Below are 18369 nucleotides of genomic sequence, written 5' to 3' on the forward strand. Positions count from 1 at the left end.
CACAGTCAGTATGAATTTTGGGATCATAACATATTTGTAAAATTCCCTAGCTGGAGTTCAATGTGTGCAATGTGCAGAATTTTGGATGTTCCGAATGCTTTCCCACACCGCTACGGGTGATGAGAACATGTGAGCTGGACATAGCCGACACTACAATCGCCAGTAGTGTGGTATGCACCACAAGCAGTGAGCAGTTGAGTGCGGCTGTAAACTAATCCAGTCAGCAGTACTGCATGAATGCATTTCCCATGCTTCTGCCCATAGATTTTGTTCATTTTGGATGATACGAACACTTATTACAACCTTGTGAGATTCGTATCATAGAGACACTTCCGTGCAAACTTAGCACAAGAGTGGTACATTTTGGGTGGAACAACGCAGAATGACAGACAAGGAACACTGAGATGAGCGATGCATGTTCCCTGTTCCTTTTCTGTCTTTCATCCGTTTCCGCTGTCCCACTCAAAGTGAACCGTTACCAACTAGCCCAACTGCCCATCCCACAAAAGCAATAGTCATGAGCTTTATTTAGCTCAGTCCTCCTGCCTAAGAAAAGGAAACAAAGCATTTCCTTGATCTATGAAACCTCTAGACAATCAACTCAGCATTGGCTAGTCGTTTTTTCATGTGTCGCATTAGACAGGTCCGCTGAAGCCTACCTTGGTGTGCAGCAAGGCCATCCCGCTTGAGCAGCTGCACGGCTGCAATGTACTTCTTGAGCTGGTGCTTTAGCAGCTGGTTCTCCCTGCAGTCAGGAACACAACACAAATGCAACACTGCTGCTAGCCCTCTCAGAGGGAGACGTTGACAGGGGTGCAAAACACCTGGGAATTTTACAGAGGAACTGTTAGTGGCCTGAGTGGTGTCATCGTTGGCCTTTCATGTCACGTGACCATGAGATGGTCACGTGACATCACCCGGCCGTGACATCACCATCATGTGACTGATGCCACAAGGCCACAAACAGCCATGCGGTCAAACGCATTGATGAGAAAGCACGATCGATCGTGGAGGCATTTTTTTTTCTTTGAGAGAAGCCACATTTATTTATATGTTTGTACCTCTTATCTAGTGCACTTGCTGAGCCTGCCCTTGGTGGCTGAAGGGGAAAGCAGCGAATTGAGATGCTGACTCATTATAACGGGGCAGCAGTGACAGTCATACTTGGTCCCTCAAAAATATGACTCGCACAGCTCTCCAGCCTATGGAGGCAGAGACAAAGGAACGGCTACACTGACGAAGTGACCTTTGCCCCCAGCGCACTACTCCATTAAACTGCATCAAGGACTTCATCTGTTTAGTTATTCCTTTCAACCGTAATATCTAAACACTATTTATTCGGCAGATTACAAGAGCAAGTAGCTTCGAAGTCATGATTACATGTGTCACGTGTCTTCCAAACACACGCACTTCAGCATGCCTCGGGCAGACAGTGTCTACGAATAAACTGCAGGACGGCTGAGTGGGCGAGTTGCTGTTCATAATTTTTCAAGAATCAGGACAGAGAACAAGAGCGAACATACACACACGACGCTGCATGCGTGTCCCTTCTCGTTCTCTGTCTTGGTTCTGAAGTGCTGTGTGAAAAATTACAAAGTGTCAACCATTTCGGTATTTTCGAGATCCAGCCGAAACCAAAACTGACAAGCTACCTTTGTGTCCACCTCTGCTTTTTTTTTTTTCCATTGCAGCCAGTTTGGTGCACTTTTCAAAATAAACGAGCGAACCGAGTAGCCTCCATTCTTCCACGATTAATAGTGATCACGGCAGCTCCAAGCATAACATGTGACCAGTAAATGCCACCAAGGAGCACCCAAGTTTCTGTGCCGTCCCTGGTACAAAGGCCATGCCATGACAGTGGGGCAGCACACACCGGGTGAGCGTCTGGATGCGGGACTCCTGCTTGTCCAGGCGCTCGTTGGTCTGCTTCTCGGCCTCCTGGGCGTCCGCCCGTAGCTTGGCGCTCACCTCACTCTCCTGTTCCACCATGCGCCGGAGGGAACTGCACGTGCACCAAAAGAACTCGATAAAAACACACAGCGCACAGGAACAGGACACCAGAAAAGGAGCCCTGTGCTGTGTGGCATGACTGTGCTCTCCACGGTATAGACCCATGCCTTCCAGCTAAGCAGCGCCAGGCACCAAACAGGAGAAATGAGAAGAACAGACGTCAACACAATTACAAAAGTGTTCGGTGATACGTATCAGTTCTGTGCTGAGATGAATCAGTGTGGATCTGCAAACACAGAAGATAGCAGTTCAAATTCCCTAGCTCAAAATAAACTCTTGTGGCGACAGCTACACTACGCCACCTCTTGAACCCTTCAACATGGCACCACTTGAGCTCCGTGGCTGGACCGTTGGTCACATGGGTTGGTCGCGTGGTGCGGAGCAGCTGCTGCTGCCGGCGGCGTGGTGCACAACAGCTGTGCGCATGCGCCGTGTCAAGTGGGACGAAGATGAAGACGGAACGCCCAACGAAGCACAGCGGCGAAAGACTGACTTTGCAATTCGACTGAGCAAGTTCCATTCGGCCAGCTGTAGCTATCACATCACTCCAGGTTTAACCAGCGCTAAACCACAGCCATTTTTTCTAGTCTTTTCTGCTTAGATCCAGAGTAAACCGCATGCAAATCATTTACAACCTCCAAAGGGCGTGTGTTACCTTTTAGGCTAGACACTGTGACGATTTTAAGACAAAATCTTTGTTCAAAAAAGCTGTGCTACCTGTGCTACCTTCTTGCGGAGATTAAACACAACTGATTCTGGCTTCAGCACGCCGTGCGGTCTGCCCATTCATGGTTTTGGTTTCGTTGAAAGGCATGAGAAACTTGATTTCTATCTTTATTGGCACTCCCTTGCAGCCACAGGCCGCGGAAGTAGACTTCCATCTTTACTGGCGCTGCTCTTAGCTTGTTTATCCCCGACGCTCACGAGGTAGGTATTCTTGCTCTCCTTGTTTACTTAGTTCTTCAGATGCATGGCAAAGCGGCGATATGGCCCAACGCACTGCCTGTTCTCTTGATACCTACAGGGATGACTCTTCCGCGTTTTATGTGTGCAGGCAGCGACAAGGCGCTGAGCGAAGATCCGTGTTTCAAGGAACACCACACTCTGAAACACTATAGAACATTTTGCAGTTCTGAGTGATGCTGACACCAAAATACTGTTCCCGATTTTTTTACTATTTCTTCCCGACTTTACACATCTTTTGCATTCAAACTCTGCAATAAAGTAATTTGACCATCTGGGAAAGTTTTTTTCAAAAATATTCGACCCTCAAAGGGTAAAAAAATTTCAGCATTTGTACAATTCAAATTTTTTAGAAGTTAAAATTGTAAATTGTACGGTTTAATACACCGATGTAACACATGGGCTATGAGAGACACCATAGTGGACACCATAGCGGAATAACTTGAACCACAAGGGGATCTTTAAAATGCACTCACATTGCAGGGCGAACTAATCTTGAAAAATTCATTAGTAAAGAACAGAATGAGGCCAGTTCTCATGCTGCCTCAAGGTTGGCATTAGAAGCAAATTAGCAGTGACTAATGGTATTATGGTTCTCACAGTGACTGCACACTTGTTCAGTCAAAGAACCAAATTGATCGCCAAAGTGCTCCTGACAAACAACATCTGTACTCACTTGTTTTCCTGTTCGACGTCCTTGATCCGTTGGGTCATAACCACAAGTGCCTGCTTCAGCTCGTCTGCATGATATAATGAGAAACTAATGAGCAACAACAGCTGGCCTCTTCCAATCCCAAGAATGACAACACTTAGACGTCCCTTTATGTTGCAAATACTAACATAGTCAGCCACGGAAAGTGCAGTCATCCGTAAGCCGACTCATTGAACAGCATTAACAGTGCCAGAAACAAGACCCTCACTGTGCTATTGAATAGACACGGCAGAGAGATGAGGGGCTTGCCTGTCAAACACAATGAAAAAAAAATTAGTTTATTGATGTCAGCAATTACAAATATAATACAATTACCACCAGTCACCCCATTCGTGAGATGTAACAGTAAAACTGGCATTTCTTTTTGAGTGTGCTTTACAGCCATCGTGCTTGCCACCTTCTTCGTAAATGCAACACTGCTTACCCAATACAAAAAAATATTCTGTTTGAGATCAGAGCCAGACAGTTGTGAAGTGCCCAGTCGCTAATATGTCCTCAATTGGAATGAGAAGTAGGTCAAGTGAAAACGGACATAGAAGACAACTTCCCCAGAATCCTGTTTTTGATAAAAATTGATTCACTCAAATGTTCCTTTCTGGCTAAGTTAACATATGTTTGGCAGCAAAAGACACGTTTATTAAAATTGGATCTGAAATTGGGACATTTTTCTCCCTGCCTCTTGACTGAAACTCATGATGCCTGGACAAAATAGGACTCCGTGATCACCACTTCAAAGTGAATGGCGGCGATGCCTAGCTTCTGAGATCTGCGCCAAGAAAAACCATCATTGCAGAGTGCTTGTGAAAGCGACTGACGGTAGCAACCCCTATATTCCATTTTTCTGACCTTTTTGTAGTTACAAAAGCTCTGGTTTCTGCAAATGTAGCCCAGCTGGCATTAGAACTCGGTAATCTATCAAAGCAGGCCAACCTCAATTTGTCCTCAGGGTCCCTAAACAAGACATAATAAAAAAAAATTGGAGGACGCTTCATTAGAGCGTGTTGCAGCACTGCCAGGGGGTCCACGGAACGCCATCGCCCGTTCGGCGCGACGCCTTGCCCGTTAGACAAATCACTCTGCTACGTACGGTGAAACGGACGTGCGGAGCGGCAAACCACGTAGAAGCGCTGCCAGCCGCCTTGCCGAAATGTGCGGGACTCAAGTTGCAGTTGTAGTTCGGCGGCACATTGTTCTCAACAACCCCGATGCCACGAACGCCAGCATAGCTTCCGCACCGAACGAACAGGCAGCAAGCCGCAAGCTTCGTGGTGAACGCGCTTTGGACGTGCGCTGTGTTGTTCTCCGCTCACCGCGTGATTCCTGCGTGCCCGCCCATCCCCACTGCGCCCGAACGAGACGAGCGGGCGGCGCTGTCGTCGCGCACTATCGGTTGGGGCAGTGGGGTACATTGTGAGGAGGAGGGAGTGGTTTTAGTGGGCGCCGCCAGATGGCACTACGTGTGCGGTTCTGGGGTTTTTCGCTCACGCCCAACGCCGCTGACGCTGACGACACCGGCTTTTCTGCAACACGGGGCCCTTAACGCTGTCGCGTTAAAATAAATAACTACTTTTAGTGAGCAGGCCTGACCTATCCCTGCACTGAGCTAACAGCAAGTGAAGCAGTGCTGTCCTCTGACCTGGGGTAGCCGAGCTCATGTCGGAGGTGAGCTCCGCCTCTGCTGTGGCATTGCCCGGCGACTCAACGGTGGCATTCAGTGCAAGCGAAGAAACATTCTGTGCCAGGGCCAGACCTGCTGCTGCAGTCTCTGTGTCTTCACTGTAGCTGGGTATGGAGTCCTCTGGAAAGACGGAAAGAAAGAAAAAACATCTAGCAAAACCTGCTGCCAAGCTAGCTGGTTACAATCATAACAGCGTAAACACTTTCGCAGGCCTAAAGCACCACACACATAAACAAAGAAGGGAGACGATAGATGAGCAATGCTAGCACCTGCTCTGCCTTTTTCTTTTTTTCTCTCTCTTGCTATTCTTTATCCAGAAATTTTGCTACCACATTTCTACCACACTAAAACTCAACCTTTCCAGAAACTGCCCCATTTAGGGTTTCCTTACACATATCATAGCAATAAAGCATTGATAGAAATGTAAAAAATACTCACTGCCGCAATGTTCTCATCTCAAAATCAGGTACCCATGGCCCAGTCTTTCACGAAGTAAACTTAGCATGATGCAAGCAGTTCTTGACAGCTTTTCGGAGCCATTAGACAAACCAGACTTTTTTTTGGTCCCTTGAAGTTCGAACTAAAGAGCTTTACTGTAGCCAAAGGCACTCATTCAGTCCGAAAAGGCTCAGTGCTGACTTTCAAGCTTGGCTGAGGCTATGTGAGGCAACCCACCAGACCTGTTCTTAAATGTGAGTTGCACACACATAAAAAAGGCAGAGAAAGAGCACAGGAAGATGGGAAGAGTGCAAACTGCACTTTTTCTGCCTTCCTGTGTTCTCTCTGTGCCTGTCTTTCATGTGTTTGCAACTCACCTTTAAGAACAACCATGCACCAACTAGCCCAACAAGAAGTTCTTCTAAACCACCAGGTCTGCAAGCTCATCTCACCAGATCTGGCGCCATCTTCTGTGGGATGGCACATGGGGATCAGGTCTCCGATGGACAGGTCCAGGATTGGAGTCAGAGAGGACGGCTGACAGCCACCGCTTGCGATGTCTTTGCCATGGCTGTGTGAGGGTGAAGCAAAAGAAGAAAAATTAAGAACTTGAGAAGCTGATATCAACTGTTCCAACAGTGACAGGAATAAACACAGTTGCTTGTCTAGCATCAAATTTCATGCAGCATTTGCCAGGCTTTGTTACCAGGTTTTGTTACCTGACAGCAGTGTCTAAATAAACAACAAGATTTATCCAAAAGTGCCACACGCATACAAAGGCACAAAATCGTGCTGATGAACTTGCACAAAATTCCGCTCTGCCACAAGGATGAGTTGTGTTGGGTTTAGTGGCGCATAAACATCTAAGGCTATCATGCACCCTCCGCCACAAAGAAGAAGACAAAACACTAGCCTCCCTTTTGCTTTCATGTTTTCAGCATGCGTTTCACAACACCCGCAATAACAATGATTTCCTTATAGAAATTGCAAAATGTAAACTGCGGAGTTTGATGTCCCCAGGTGACACATGGCATACGAGGGATGCCGTAGTGGAGGGCTCCGGATTAGTTTAGACCACCTGAAGTTTTTTTGGTTTACGGTTTGTGGAGGTTTAACGTCCCAAAGAGACTCAGGCTATGAGAGACGCCGTAGTGGAGGGCTCCGAATAATTTTGACCACCTGGGGTTCTTTAACGTGCACTGACACCGCACAGCACACGGGCCTCTAGCATTTAGCCTCCATCGAAATTCGACCGCCACGGCCGGGATCAAACCCGCGTCTTTCGGGTCAGCGGCCAAGCACCATAACCACCGAGCCGCCGCAGCGGCTTTTAAGTTTTTTAACATGCGCTAACATTGCGCAGAGCATGGGTGGCATCCCACACCTTGCCCCCTCCAATGGCAGTGCCCCCACCTAGGCCTAGTGTGATGGCTGTGTTAGCTGCCACATGTGAAACAGGACCCTGCTAGTCAGGTTTCCCTTCTGGCAATGAAATATTTCGACTTCAATCTGAGTGAACTGGACCTTTGGTGTCACCATATTTGGTACAAGTGCCACAACAGTGTCGAACATGCACTGTCAGGGGCCCCATGGAACATCAGCTAAACTTGAAAGCAAGCACTGACCCGTGGGGTTCACTCATAAGAATATTTTTCATGACAATTTTGAACCATTTCAGACTTAACCATTTTAACCACTATTTGAACTACTGTATATATTGTTGTGTATGAGCTGGCACTTTTTTTTTTTCTAGAAACAATATTTTTCCCAACGAATTACAGACAGCTCGAGAGCAAGAACATTGTTAATGCACTGCACCATTGGAAGTGATGCTAGTCAGCCAGCTGCAGGCAGGCAGGATGGAGTGCCATTTCATCATTTTTAATCTCCATCTACCTCAGAATTTTTGCCTTGCAACTGCATCATTATGCGTCTTTTAGCTTTGAGCTAGCTGCATTGCAATGGCATTCTACAGGAAGTTGCAGAGGGACATACACGTCAACTAATATTAGGAATCAACTATTTTTTTTAGTCAGCATCATTGAGCGGCCAACTTATGTTCAGAGTAGACTTATACACGGCAATATACGCTATTTTTCTTCCCGGTTTTTTATTTACATAACTAAAATGAATGGCAAAATGCGTCAAATCTGGTCCAAATGTGCCGGAAGCTTGGGAGAAGAAATGGAACTTGATCAAATTGAAAGGTTTCCCAAATCGGGTTTCATTAAAGCCAGTGTCTGACAGTAAATCAGTCTTTGCCCAAACCATGGCTCAAGGTTAAGATTCCTCAACAGGCAATTCAGGATTCTTAAATGCAACAATACAACAGCAAAAGAATACACGGGTGCTGCAGCTGATACTGACCTCAGTGGCGATGAGGACACAGAACTGGGCAGCTCAGGCCTCGGTGACCCCGACGACTCGGTTGAGCCCGACCATGTCTTTGTACGCTCCACTGGGATGGCAGCTGACGGCTTACTCCGAGGACTGGGCTCTGGAACCAGGGTGCAAAAGATGCAATGCAGTGCAGCACACCTATGGGAACACTATTCAGATGGCTTCTGGAGAGCCTGTCGACCTTTTGAGGGGTGTCGTGAAGCTGCTTTGAAGGAAGCTGCTTGCTTTTCTAGGCTGGATTGCAGATCCATGTTGTGAGAAATAAATCATCAAAGCGATAAGAATAGGATGGAGTACATCCAGCATGCACTTTTGCACGTTATGAAGACCAGCTTATCAATATACTTCAAAACAAAACATTCAACAATCACACCATGCCGGCACGGATATCTCAGGTATCTGGCTCAAACTTGGAGGCTAATGAAGAGTCCTGAAATTAAATGTACAGCAGCACAGCAAGGTGTGAAAAGAGCTACGACATTAATACATATGACAGGAAACAACAGATGCTGTATGTACAGCTTAATGAGCCGCTGACCTCTGTATCCTTCTATGGTCAAGAGCTCACATTAAGAGAGCAGCTTGGATTAAGGAACAAGCATGCATTAATAATGACCATGCAGAAACTGAGAAGAAATAGATTTGGGCAAGACATGTCACGCAGAGAACCCATAACCAACCATCTCCAAGAGAACAAAAACGAAGTAAGGGGTGATGATAGTAAGGTGGGCAGATGAAAAGGGGCAATTCTTTAAGGTAGGGCAGCCACAGATGAACCAGGATAGGGATAGGACAGGGACAGGACCAGAGATAGGATAGGGAGGGATAAGAGAATAGGCTAAGGAGGCCAGTGGGAGAACTCCATGACTGTCTGTGGACGTAACTCCGCGATGACTATGACGACGATGATGATGACACCTAGAACTGCACCTGCTACCTGCAGCGGTAATGCCATCAAAAAGTGAAACTTTTACAAAAAAAACTTTCCAAATGTCCATCTACTGCATGCACTTGCTGCTGTACTTTGGGTCACTGAAAATCCAAAACCAACTGCCAATAAGCCAAAGCGATAACTCTTACTCAAGTAGAAACAATGCAAAGGTACGGTATTTTGTTTAGCCGCTGCGATCACAAGCCACACAGCTGCAATTCCAAATGCATTCCAAGGGAAGCGAGTGGCTTTAGCTTTGAACGGGGTTGCCATGTCCTGTGATGCTATACATTGGGTGCATGCACCATTACTCAAATATTGAGGCCTAAACTGAATGCAAAGCCCAAAGTGCTCTTTGCGTTTGGGCATGCATTCCAGTGACTCTCCACAGAGTCCACAGTGCCATCACTCTCTCATGACATCTCGGCTTTGTGAGCTGCGCAGACCAAGCAGAAAACACCCCTACACTCTATACAGAAAGGAGTAAAAAAGGGAGTATCTCTAGCTCGCTCCCTTTAGGAAAAAGCCGCTAGAGGACAACTTACTCCCTCTTTTACTCCAATATAGTCACAGTAGTGTTTAGAGTGTCCCTTTGAATCAAATGTCTCCATTCTTCTTCTGTTCCCCCTTTTCCTATTTCATGCCTGTTTTCTCCTTTTTTGCTGCACCACACTCACCTCTCTCGTCTGACAGGTTTCCATCAGACGTGGCAAGAGACTCGACGCTCTGCGCGTCCTCTGCCAAAACCTTTGCCGGTGCAGCCGTGGCGGCTGCATCGCTGCCCGTGGCCTCCCCGGCGGAAGACGACACTTCGCCGTTGGCCTGCAAGGCCACCGCTGGGAACTCTGAGACCACCGGTGAGGAGACGCATGTCGCCGGCGCACTGTAGCAGTTGTGGTTGCCCATGAACCTGCATTTCCATCAACACAGGCGTCGGGTTCTGAAGCATTGGAAATAATCACCTTCTCTTCACATAACGAACAATGCTGACGAACACAAACAACAGCTTCTCAAGGACTTGTTTACATCTACTTGTGTGCATCTCAGATATTCTGTGCTCCTCCTTCTGACACATACCAACTAGCTTTTTTTTCAGTGCTACGGCACTGACTGAACTGCACTACTGGACACAGAAGATTCTGATCTACGCTTTCGAGTCTCATCAATCACTTTATTGCAGTTCGTAAAGGTGTAGAATTGGAATGATTTACTGGACTAAGGCAAACTCCAAGTGGTGATCATTGTAAATGAGCACTTTATGCAATATTTCAAGAAAAAAAAAGAAACCAAGAAATTTCGTGTCTCTGCCTCCTTAATAGTTTTTCTGGTGTACTGCTCCAATATATACGCTCGCTGTTTTTTTTTGTCTTTTGCATCTATACAAGTTCACGTGATAAATACCTACAATTGTTGCACTGTAATGGTGCCTTCGAAACATCAGTATGCACGTGCACATATTTGTGAAACTTGCTGCGAATTGCCATTCAATGCAGTGTGTGTACCTCATGCAGAACTCTAGAGAACGGCATAGGAGGTCAGGCCTAGACGCTTTTTGCATTATTCCCACTTTTTTTGAGAAGTAAATAAGTCAGCCCTTTAAAAAAAGCACAAAACGCACAAAAGAAAGAAGGGCGCAGGAAAAGAGGGCAGCACATTTCATACGACACGAGGGTGCACAGCAATGTGCAACCAAATTACAGACATTGGCTCATTTGGTCCCCGAGCATGCAGCATGGGCTCAGCACAAACCTGCTGTCCGTCACGTAGTCGTCGTCGTCTTCATCGTCGAAGGAAACCACGTTGGACCGAGGCTTGCGCCGCTTCTTCTTCCGCCGGCCCTCTACTGCGGGAGCAAAGGCCATGCTACGACTCAATTCTACGCTGCAGGTAAGGCAGCAAGATTTCTGGCCCTCATCACTTAACGTTGAAGGGCTTTTGTTAAAAGCCTTTAAGCTAACCGCTTTTAGTTGAAAAGAAAAACTGAGAGCAGAGCTCGATGACAGTGACGCACTGTCACCCTTTGTGCCCCGTACACTATTTGCCTTGAATGCAGTTTGTTATCTGTCCCCTTTAGTGAGCAGCTCTGAGTGCAAACAAAACACAGAAGTATCAAGTGCTTGAGCCAGAACAAAGCAGGGACAACACGCAAAGCATGCATAGAGCTACATGAGGCAATGTAGAATGCACTGAAAAATTCCACTTGTCAGAACAACCAGGTAATCAATGGCGCACCTGGGAAGAACAGTTAATATACAAAGTATGGCTACTGTAAGGCACTTGGGATACCAAGAAAACCAAGAAGGAAAGATTTTTTTTTTATTTGCAAGGACTGTTATTTGGCACAGTGTCTGTTGTATTAGTGTTTGTAAAAGAGTACCGGTAAACAGTTTGGGAATGAAACGTTAACCATGGGTATTTTGGACAAAGTCTTACAATCGAGAAACGTACAGGTCTTGCTTCATTCTGCAGCACATAGCATGCCAAGTTAGTTATGTCTTGATGCACCCTCAGACTTGACTTGCCGCGAAGGTTCCAGTATCTTGCTGTTCGTGTATACAAACTAAAACGTAGTCCTTGTACACATCAAATGAAGTCGCAGAGAGGACAGGAACCAAGGACCGCATAATTTCAAGCAACACAGACCCACTTCCCCTAGCACCTCATAACAAGCTGTGCAGTGAAAAGAAGAACCGAATTTCTGTTTGGTGATGTAGGTGCATTACCCAAGCCTTTGGCAATGACTGGGTGTGCGTCGGCGAGCCCTGCTTGGGCGGGACCCCGCACAGACACACTGGACTCGGGCGGATTCAGGTCCTGATTGTCGATGTTGATAGCAAACAGGATGGATCCCAGACCTGCAAATGCGATTGGAAGCACATGAGTGCAGCTCGCACGCGATTTTCTGCTAAATTTCCACTGGCAACAGCAAAACACTCACAGTATTACAGAGAAAATTCAGCAAAATAAACACCACTGTGCATGCTATTCTACCCATACACGAACACTGCAGGGTTCAAATGAAGTTTGTGGCAGATTTCTCCTACACTATCCAGCGCTTTCTATTCAGCGTTTGCTGCTCATAATGACGGTGCCCAAATAAACAATATCCCTAGAAGGGCTGCAGTACCTCACATAGTGAAATGAGGAGTGACCAAACAAGGTGACTTCATATGCAATAAATGAGTGCACCACTAAGTCCTGATGGAGGTCCACTGTGGATTGCTTCAATGCATTAGCATTTTCTGTTGCTGCTGATTAAAGTTCATATATACATTTGCTCACATTCATTTTATGTCTTTATTTTCATTTTTTAAACCACGGTGTATCATTTGTTCTGATCACACACACACACTGATTGCTCTTTTTTTGGTAGTGGTATGCATAGGTTCGTTATATCCGAGGTTGACACAAGTTCATTACATCCAAGGTAGCCATGCGTGATGGCGGTCGCCATTTCTGCAAGCACGGACCCTACTAATGCCAGCGCATTAAAAACTAACATCTGAATCCTTTGACTCCTAAAATGCAGCATGACAGCCGGCGCATGCCAAGTGAATGTGGCCCCTCACCAGCTGACATGGTGGGCAGCATGCTGCTTTTCTCCTGGTCCATCAGGAAGGCTGTGTCCTCGTAGAACTGGCTGCAAGCACACACAATGACAAAAAAAATGTGCACAAATGTTTCTTTTTTTTAACACAGTGAACACTACAAAGACTTCAACTTGAGCCAGGGAAGCGAGAACAGTTAGCCAGAAAAAGGTTCAAGGAACAGAAGGAGGCTGAACTTCATGAAAGGCGACATAGAGAAGTTAGCCTGAGGCAAACAACTCCAGCTCCAGCCCCCTAGAGATATGCAAAAAGACTAGTGGCATGTTGCTACTGCACCCATTCCTCTGTGTTCAAAGACTGGGTAAATTTTTTTATTTTTTTTTTGCACTGCTTACAAAGTTTTATCTAGATACGACGCAAAGAAAGAACAAGTGATGGCTCTAAACCCTGCTCACACCTGCTCAGGTAACCAGAATCAACAAAATTAACCTCTTCTGGTATTGAGTCACAAATTTATTGTTCCAGTTCCTTCTGCGCATTCAAGGTGTTTTTTTCATGCTTCCAAACGAAGTATGGATCCATAGTGACACTGCAGGCAAAGCTAGTGCTGATTAAGCACTGTTCTTAAGGGGCTGCCTATACTAATTAGAAAACGCAGCTTGTACTGTTCCCGCTACTTGTCCCTCACTGTGAGGATGACCGCAGAGGACAGGTGGAGTGATGAGGTTAGAAAATTTCACTTTGCTAAAGCTGAAGCAAGACTCTACATCACAGAAGGGCCTCTTCTAGGAGTCCAGCTGTGAACTCAACTCAGCTGATGACAATAGCGGTGCCATTCACCTGATGTGGGCGGGGTCAGCGACAAGCATGTGCATGTATCGCTCGAGGGCGTGCTCGTTGAGCGCAGAGCGCAGCCAGGCCCGCCCGCGGCCCTCATCCGTGTTGACGTGGCGCAGCACCAGGTATCGCTCCAGCTCATGCTTGGTCAGGTGGGTGCGCACATAGTGCCAGAACACTGCACGTGACATGAAGAACAGGCCCTTAGAGGGATGGCCATGACGTCCCACCATAGCCCATACAAATGCGCCCTCCTTTCTTGTGCTTTACAGAACATTTCCTCCCTCCCAGGTACAAGTATACAAAGACTTCAACTTGAGCCAAGGAGCTACAGGGAGGGTGTAAAGACAGTGGTGTGTGCGTGCATGTATGTGTGTGTTTGTGCATGTGTAGAAGCCATCACAACACATTTTTTCATTCCAAGAGCAGAAACACCACCGGCCATGCAAAGGTGGCAACCAAAGGAAAGGAAAACAGAGATAGCAATGACTGACTGTAAGCACCCAAATGTCCAGCTCTTCCCAACACAAACAAGTTGCATGCATTCCAGCATACTATCAATGCGACATGCTTGATTTTGATTCAGAGTAGAAAATATATAGACCCTCAAGGAGCATATGTCACCTTTTGTGCTACTAGCATTACAGCAATCATCACTTTAATTATTAAAATGACTTGCTTCACAAGGGAGCAAAATTTCAAAACAATGTTGACATTGGCTCTAAAGAATACAAGACGTACTAGACATGTGTCTTTCTAGCTATGCTCAACTTTAAAGGAGATCGTAAAAGCATTCATGGCTATGAAACTTTGACCACAATAGCTGCATAAATGCCAGGGAAAGCCACTCCACATGGACATTCGCGTGAATATGATTTCCATGACTGCACTCAACTATGTGGAGACTAGGTCTTCAGCATTTAAAACCAGTCTTCTCAAATGTGTTTGACCGCTTGCAACAGCTAGCATCTCTTTGAAAAAGAAACAAAACAAGAAGCCAACAAGAAGGCCTCCCAGCTGCACATCAAACAAAACAGTCTACTGACACTTTCAGAAGTGCTTCCTGGTTCTCTAATCTGACAAGTGTGCTGAGTGAGAGGCAGCAAAGCAGGTCTTATCAGCAACAGCAGCTGTCAGCACGCCACACTGGCAAGCGTGACTCGTTTTCTGTTAAGTTACATAGGCACACGCACAAAAAAAAAGACGCAGCATTGTGAGACTATCTTTCAACCAGTGATAAGGTTGTGGCACAAACAAGGCCAACAATCAGCACTTGGAAAGTTTTTTGACGACTGTGTTTCGTCGAAATATGCAAAGACAAAACAATGCGAGAGACCAAACGTTGTTGTTGTGTTGGCCTCCATGCAACATAAGTGGCTAAGGCTACTGAGTGAAGAGCACTCAAAGTTAAAATGCCCACATGTTGTCTTAAAAGAAATAAAAGTTTTGAAACTCGAAAGTTTGTTTAAAGTATCTCCTTACTGCAGGAACATAAAGACACATGAAAAATCAACAACCGCTGAATATCCACAGAATGACCCTGGGTAAAAAGAAATGTTTGTCGTGAGATGTGCTAAAATGCACTGTGGGATGGTCTGCTACACATTGCTAGGGGTAGTGACCGCGGTGGTGGGCAATGTGGTTAACAAAAGCAGGGCAGGTTGGCGTGCCACTCAAACTGTTTATCGGGCTCACTTGCGCCCACAAAGAACTGAACAACGTGGAAGCAGTGATAGAAGCAAAGAAGCAAAGATGAAAAAATCCCTGCCGCCCTTGGCAGTGCCCAACTCAACGACGATGACGAATTTTCGAGATAAGGTGTGGAAAGCCCCTACAACAATCTCAAACAGCATAGATATAGTTGCACGCAGCTAAAAACAATCCAGATAAATATGGTCACAACTGAAGTGATAAATCCACATGCCAGAGGCTCTGAGCATGAACAAACGAACATTAGAAAGCTTTGCGGCAATATCAGCAATTACAGCGTGATTAGTCCCAAAATAAGGCGGGTAAAGGAAAAAGGCAGTTAGGGCATGCACGGATTTAGAAGCTCAGGGAACCTCAAAAGCGCTCCCAAGGAGCCTGAGGGCGCCACAGAACCGAGTCTGAGAACCCGTGAGCTAAACCAACAAAGAAGGAAGGCACTTCCTATTAGCTGTTACATACCAAACAAACGCACACAGAAAATTGCCTCTGTGTCTTATCACAAAAAAGTAGGGTTGAATCATGCAGTGCTTTCAGACCCACTAAGACCTACCTAGCTGTACAGTGGGGTGCATTTTAAAAGAGAACATGCGAGTGGAGGGTCCACTTTCCCAGGCTAAGTGAGAAGACAAGAGGCATTGCACGTGTGTATAAAGCATGCCATACCCAGCGTTCTGCCGTGTCGTCTGTTCTTGCATGCAATATCAGACAGCTAATGAAGAAGAAGGCTGCTCAAAACTCAGTCAAGCACTTGCATCATTTTCAAAATTGGTCCCTACTGCACACACTGTTCACAAATGCGGCCACGCACTATGATGGAATCCTGCTGAAGTCTGACTGTGACCACAGTTGGTTGCAAATCGTCCAGAACTAAACAGGTTACTAAAGAAATGTCTTCTGAGCATCCTTTCTGCAGTCCCTATGCCTTACTATGCTCAGCTGTGTTTTACTATGCTCACTGCTTCATAGGCGGATGCAAGATTTGTATTTCACGGATAACCGACGACCAGCTTGTTTTAAAATAAAAGACAAATGCTGGTTGATGTGTGGGAACACACAATGGCAGCAGATCTGCAACCCCCAGAGACACTGGTTTTTTTACTACAAGCTCCAATCCACTGCCACCCATCAATTACTAGTCTGGCTTGCGAGGCATTGAGAAATGTGCAGACACTGGCTTGAAATCGGCTAGGCACGTGTTTCAGACAGATGACTGAAGAAAATTTTAATGCAAAGTTGAGAGGGGAGGGCACCAGCAAAATGAAAACCTGAAGTAATCCGTGGTTTCAACCACAGAATGCTGGACGCGTGAATGTGACTCGGAGTACAGACAATGACTAAACAAGGAAGCCGGTCCCAACAATAGGAATAACACAAAGTGCTTGAGTTGATAGTCAGCACTCATGGTGTCTCCTTACTGTGTCCAGTCCTTGCACTGTTTCAAATATGACTGGTAACCAACCAGCCCAAATCGCAACATTTGTGCTTTCTGGGCCTAAATGAGTCATGTCTAGTTCAAACCCACTGGACAACACTGCAACGAGTCCGAAGAAATTAGTTAGAGATCACATGCCTAATAACAGAGATAACAGCATAATACGCTGCTTATTTTTATCCGCTGCTAATAACGGAACCAATGGCAATAAAAAAACACTGAATGCACTCTACCTTAGTTGGCTGAGCAAATGATGATCACACTCTGTAATTACCTTGAAAATCAGAGCCTCCACTGACACCTCGTCAGCACACCCTATAGTCATATCAGGGCAGAAAGGTCCTATCATATTGGCAATGGATTTCGTTGTCAAGAGAACAAGGATAACACACAGTGAAGAGAAGGGAACACAAACAACAGTGACACTACTTCCAGTGCAGATTCTTTCTGTCCCTATGATGGCTTCTGAGGAGCTAGGTACTGCTCAAAATATGTGCATTGCTTAGAATATACATCCCTTCCCACTTAAGGGTTATTCTGTCTTCAATGTCTGACAGGCCTTTTTGACACCTGTTCGTCATTCTCATGAAGTTTTGTAACGAAACTGGAAGCTTCAACCAAAAGAATTGCGTCAAAGAATAGTTTCTACTTGACTTCAAGCGAAGTAAACGCATCAGGGATTAATAGGGTTTAGACATTACTAATTATGCCTGATACCCTTAGTTACTTCATGTGGATAAGCTTTTCAAGTGTTGTTTCCTGTGCTTCATCTTGGAATATTTGAGTAAATATGAACTTCGACTAAAAGAACTGTGAGCAGCAGCTATTTCGTGCACTCTGTAACATTGAAGAAAAAAAAAAATCTTTTGTCAACCTTTCTCAACTTGACAGTCTACACGACTTTAAAAAAAAAAACTAGGCTTTAAGTAGGGAAGTCTACTGGGTCACTCAGCACAGCAACTTCACAGCCAATCAACAGAGAGGAAGATGTAAAGATGAGTGAAGTTGCTTTTTCCACTGCACCTAAAAATGCATACACCAAGAATACACCTACAAGTAGCTGTACCATCACGCTGTCAATGACTGCCACCTGGCAGTTTTACCACCATAACACTGTTACCAAGGCACTCACAGAGTACAGTTTTGAGCTGATTTCAGTGTTTTTCAAACGTGCACCTGTCCGACTTAGCTTGGGCAGTGCATCTTAATTTCAATGCTAGCCAGATAAGTCGGTTCCAGCACACTATATAAGCCCCCGAACTGCCCTTTGTTACCCTTTCCTTTTGGCCAGCCTTCGTGCCTCCACACACAGCGCTGACGAGGACTAAGCACCTCATAACTATTGACGTGCTATGGGTAGGTGCACTCTAGGGCAAATAAGCCTATATGGGATTAAAAAGCAAATGCGCTAGAAGACATTAAAGTATAATGGGCAAACAGCTTTCTGCATTCCGTTTTCCTCCCTGAGGTAACAGTTTACAAAGAAGGACGTGCCTGCCATGATAGCAGCTCTCATAGTGACACTTGCTACTGCACCCCGTTGGTGATGCCACATCGTGACAAAAAAAGAAGGCATTGAAAGAGGCTTTGCTGTGTGTACCAAAGAAGGCATCAGGGGGCCTTGGGAGAACAAGGGGAAAGCTCAGCATGCACAAATGAATGATTTGTCAGCTCCGCACGTTTGAAGGGACACTGAGGGGAAACTGAAGT

General features: G+C 45.8%; 1 protein-coding gene across 1 annotated transcript in view; it reads right to left on the reverse strand.

Moving 5' to 3' along the window:
* LOC144102013 (sorting nexin-29) overlaps positions 1-18369 on the reverse strand; it is a 45399-nt gene that overhangs the window by 14539 nt on the left and 12491 nt on the right. Inside the window, exons 6-16 of the mRNA XM_077635274.1 lie at positions 13521-13695; positions 12702-12772; positions 11856-11987; positions 10882-10975; positions 9810-10042; positions 8169-8298; positions 6254-6372; positions 5322-5483; positions 3650-3713; positions 1874-2002; positions 660-745 (exon numbers count right to left, since the gene is read on the reverse strand). Of these exons, the coding sequence (XP_077491400.1) occupies positions 660-745; positions 1874-2002; positions 3650-3713; positions 5322-5483; positions 6254-6372; positions 8169-8298; positions 9810-10042; positions 10882-10975; positions 11856-11987; positions 12702-12772; positions 13521-13695 (1395 nt within the window). The remainder of the gene's footprint in view (positions 1-659; positions 746-1873; positions 2003-3649; positions 3714-5321; positions 5484-6253; positions 6373-8168; positions 8299-9809; positions 10043-10881; positions 10976-11855; positions 11988-12701; positions 12773-13520; positions 13696-18369) is intronic.

Source organism: Amblyomma americanum, chromosome 8 (genome assembly GCF_052857255.1).
Source record: "Amblyomma americanum isolate KBUSLIRL-KWMA chromosome 8, ASM5285725v1, whole genome shotgun sequence".
In the NCBI taxonomy this organism is placed as follows: Eukaryota; Metazoa; Arthropoda; class Arachnida; order Ixodida; family Ixodidae; genus Amblyomma; species Amblyomma americanum.